The sequence below is a fragment of the Fibroporia radiculosa genome (assembly GCF_000313525.1).
Source record: "Fibroporia radiculosa TFFH 294 genomic supercontigs, scaffold16702, whole genome shotgun sequence".
Classification (NCBI taxonomy): domain Eukaryota; kingdom Fungi; phylum Basidiomycota; class Agaricomycetes; order Polyporales; family Fibroporiaceae; genus Fibroporia; species Fibroporia radiculosa.
In genome coordinates this window covers 534-4554 of record NW_012133003.1, presented here as the reverse complement: position 1 = coordinate 4554, position 4021 = coordinate 534, and the positions used below count along the sequence as shown (strand labels likewise).

At 48.5% G+C, this 4021-nt stretch overlaps 2 protein-coding genes across 2 annotated transcripts; both read right to left on the bottom strand.

Moving 5' to 3' along the window:
* Positions 1-2053: 2053 nt before the first annotated feature.
* Positions 2054-2953, bottom strand: FIBRA_09230 (uncharacterized protein; the record flags this gene model as incomplete). The annotated part of the gene is made up of 3 exons (XM_012321549.1): positions 2054-2352; positions 2425-2622; positions 2680-2953. 3 exons carry the CDS (start codon positions 2951-2953, stop codon positions 2054-2056), a joined length of 771 nt encoding a protein of 256 aa, XP_012176939.1.
* A 91-nt stretch (positions 2954-3044) lies between these two features.
* FIBRA_09229 (uncharacterized protein) lies at positions 3045-3618 on the bottom strand (the record flags this gene model as incomplete). Its single annotated transcript, XM_012321548.1, has 2 exons — positions 3045-3289; positions 3363-3618. The coding sequence occupies 2 exons, from the start codon at positions 3616-3618 to the stop codon at positions 3045-3047; spliced, it is 501 nt and encodes a 166-aa protein (XP_012176938.1).
* Positions 3619-4021: the final 403 nt, after the last annotated feature.

Genomic DNA, 4021 nt, shown 5'->3' with positions numbered 1-4021 from the left:
CCGCTATCAGATATAGCGGCTCAGTTTGCACTCTAGTATCGGCGTAGGACCATAGCATGTATTAGTCCTAGTAACAGTTTAACAAGTCGAACTCCTGATCCTCAGTTGTTAGGTCCCTTAACAACTAGTTCCTAGTTGCAGCAAGCCACAGTGGCTACAGCAGCAGAACAACCAGCAGTAACCAGGTCCCAAGCAAGGAATCTCCTTTGCTTCAATAAGATCCACGCTGATGCGACCTCAGGAAACCTAACCCTAACTTAGGGGTGCAAAGTAAAGGGTTAGTTCCTGTTTCTCAGGGAAGCTGATGGGGGTGAGGGCTTGTAGTTGTGATAGCTCGCTCGAACGGTGACGACTTCACTATGTTTTCTTGGGACGGTGTCACGAGACTGTTTTGGACCATCCAAACACTCTGACTTCTCGTAGAAGCGGAGGGAAGGTAAGAGGGGAACTAGCTCGACAAGTCAAATGCGAAATGCGATTCGAGCACGGACACACAGATCTTGTTCAAAGGTTGGGCACAAGAACAGAACTTCGGAGTACTTAGCTGTATGCGTGGGTGTGCCTCGAAGGGGGTGTACTGGTAGGGGACGAGGTTTGAAGATTGTAAGCGTAGTTTGAAGGTCGCAGACGTAGTTCAGAGGATTGTAGTTGTAGTTCATAGGGAGACGCAACACTTCAAAAGAGTTTGAAGTCGGACTGAGCTCTGCTGAGTGGGGGATGTGATTCTGCGCAAGTCTCACTACTAGGGGCCGAGTGCCGCCTTACAACCATGAAAAACCGCTCTTAAATATCCCTCATCCTGCCGAACCTCCTGAGTCACCGCCTCCACTGCCCTGACTATGCCAAACAATCCCAATATCTTTCCTACTCCCATCTGACATCTCCATCAGTTTCTGATTCCCATCCAACGTGCTATTCCTGCTAGTCTTGGAGGCCCAACCTGTTAAGGGACCTGACAACTGAGGATCAGGAGTTCCACTTAAGACTACTGCTGACAAAAGATACTACTACGCATAAGGCTGACGCGCTTGTACTAGAACTAGACTTAAGACTGAGCTACTGCAACTAGCAGTAGGTTGAGAACGTATACTGGTTAAAGCTACGCTTCAGACTGAACTGGAATAGACAACTGAGTCTATTACTGAGAATGTCCCTATGAAGGTATGTAGGGAACAAGAGGACAAAACTGAAGTACAGTAGCGAAAGTAAGTGCTACTTAAATAAAAGTGAATAGAGTTTAATAAGTATGAAACACTGAGTTGGATCAGTGATGTTCATTAAACAGGTTTCACTGGGTTGTATCAGTATGAAGATGAAGCGTGATAGAGATGAAATGTGATGTAAGTAAATCATGATATAGGTGAAACGTGATAGATATGAAACACTGATGTAGGTGAAACACATCAAGTGATGGGATCAGTCATACAGTTACAGGGTCAATGACGAATAGTCAGGAAAAGAAAAGAAACCCCCCCTTCAAGCTGTAACATTACCCCCCTCTCTAGATTTGTCATCAGAGTTTCCATTGAGCATGGCACTCCTGTAGATACCCCGGTTCGTCGGCAGGACAAGGAAGTTGTCCAGGCTGGATGTTGACATTGGTGCGGAATTTATGACGAGGATGTAGAAGACTGCACTGGGAACACAACCAGTGCCAACACTCACTTTGAAGATGACCATCGGTTTCACATTTAGTACAGAAGCGAAGGTGACGAGGCATAGCACCCGAGGGAGAAGTGATAATGGAGAACTCATGCTGTTCGAGGTGTTCCTCCAGGTTGGTCGCTTTAAGACGAGCACGGCATTGGTCCATCTCCTGTTGAGCACAGATGAGTTCGGCCCCTACTGATTGTTGTACGGCCAATAGTAAATCAATTTTAGCATCGACAGCCCTGAAACGGTCAACTTCATCAGCTACCCCGGGATCCTTGACGTCTTGTAGTGAGGCCCAAAGACTTTCCAACAGATTATCATCTCATGTCAGCAAGTACTCCCAAGTGTCCTCCTCCCATTCTTTGTCTGAAAGGTTCCAATTTCCTACGGGTTCAGCAACTCAAAGTATATCAGCCAGGGTTGTCGATACTCGTCGTAGTCCAAACGCCGGATTCCCATCAATGGGAACACCCATAGGAGGCCAGGTGATGGTGGTAGTGTATGCTCCAGGAAAGTAGGGCAATACACGCTCCAAGGGATCGACATCTTGAACAGGGGTAGCGGCGTCGAATGGAAGGGATTGCCAGTATCGGGTGACATTGTTGGAGGGTCGCTGGATGATGTCATCGCTGTAGACTACAAATTCCTGAGGATCGCTGCTGTGCCCTTCTGATGTGGTGATATATTCGCTGACGTCTGCTAAGAGTCATAGATTGGGAACGTGGTTGAGGCTACCGTTGTCGGAGACATCTGAAGCGAGAGATGGCATACTGGGTGAGTTGGTGGATGCAGCGAGAGGGCTGTCAGGGTTGGGAGAAGACAAGATATTCATTGGTGATGAGGATGGAAAAACCTGTGCAGGGGCAACGTGGTAAGATCCAGTGGTAGCTTCTGATTCCTGAGAAACGTCCAGGGGTCCAGGAAATTGGTGTAAGACCACGGCGTCACTGTTGGATGAGTCAGGGGGTCCTGGGACAAGGAAGGGTCAACAAGTGACATTTGGCAGGAAAGGGGGAAACGGATAACGGAAACCGCCTTCATCAAGGAACTCTAGGGAAGAGTCATCAGACTCCTGTTGAGAAGGGAAGCTCAAGATGAGACACCTAGGAGCTGGCATCTCTATTACTCCAGCTGTGAAACGTTCTTCTAGAGTTTGGAGGTGGGAAGGGTAAGGGGTTGCCTCTCTCTGGGGACCAGCCATTGGAGAATTGTTGTGCCTAGGAGCCAGAGGGCGATGGCGCAGATCCAGATTAGAAGTTTCATTGTTGTTTCTGGCATGGGTGTTACGCTCAGCAGGCATGGAGAAAGCGTAGGAAAGGAGTTTTCTTGAAAAAACTAGACAGAAAATACAAAATACAGCCAGTACTACAGACAAGGAAATCCCCCAGGCACTAATCTTGATGTTCTCTTATGTACTCAAAGTACACTTGAGTTGGGTTGTTGCTGTCACAATTGGCAGCAATGATGGGGAGAGTGGTGGTTGTATGGGGGAGGGGGCGCTGTGCGGTGGCGGTGATGTTGAATGCCCACTGGTGTTCCCTCTCTAGATGTTGGATGGTGAGACGAAGGGTGAGGGGGACGATGAGGGTGAGGGCAAGGATGGAGAGGAGGGTGGTGAGGAAGAAGCCCAGGAGGGCTAGAAGGAGGAGGTGGGGATGCTCGTTGACGACAGCGAGGGTGACAGCAGTGAGAGGGGCAACTTGGTTTACCACTGAGAAGATCAGTAAAGGGTGCAGGGGTTAGTTCAATGGGAGACATTACTTGTGCTCCATTATTGGCCCAGTTGAGAGCTTGCTTGTCGATGGAGGTGGTGACGGGAGTGGGGATTTGGTCGACGTGGACACGGAAGGTGTAGGTCTCCTTGAGGAAGAAGACAGCGAGGACGAGGATGAGGATGAGGATGAGGAAGGTGATGAGGAACCAGCTGGTGAGCAGGAGAGTGAGGAGTAAGGTTGTGGATGCCATTGGGGAGATAGAGGAGGGTGGCTCTTATGAGGGATCATCCTTTGTTTGGCTACAGGAAGTCTGCCAAAGCATCTTTGGTATGTGAAAGTTCAGTTTTTGGCAGCCAGGAGTCATCCGAGGCTGGGTATCCTTTCCATCTTACCCAGTACAGTGTTCACTTGCCTACTGTCTTCAAATCAATGATATATTCAATTTCGAACTCCTCCTGGTTCTTGATTAGCTCCAGTGGAGGTCAGAGATAGTTCTTCCCATGCATTGTTGTTTCCAAATAAGGATAGAGTAATCCTGCATGGAATACAGGGTGAATCTTCCATTTGGGCGGTAGTTTCAGGCAGTAGATGATAGATGACAGTTTCTGATCAATGGTGAAGGGTCCATAGCGCTTCGGTCCGAGTTTGGCTTT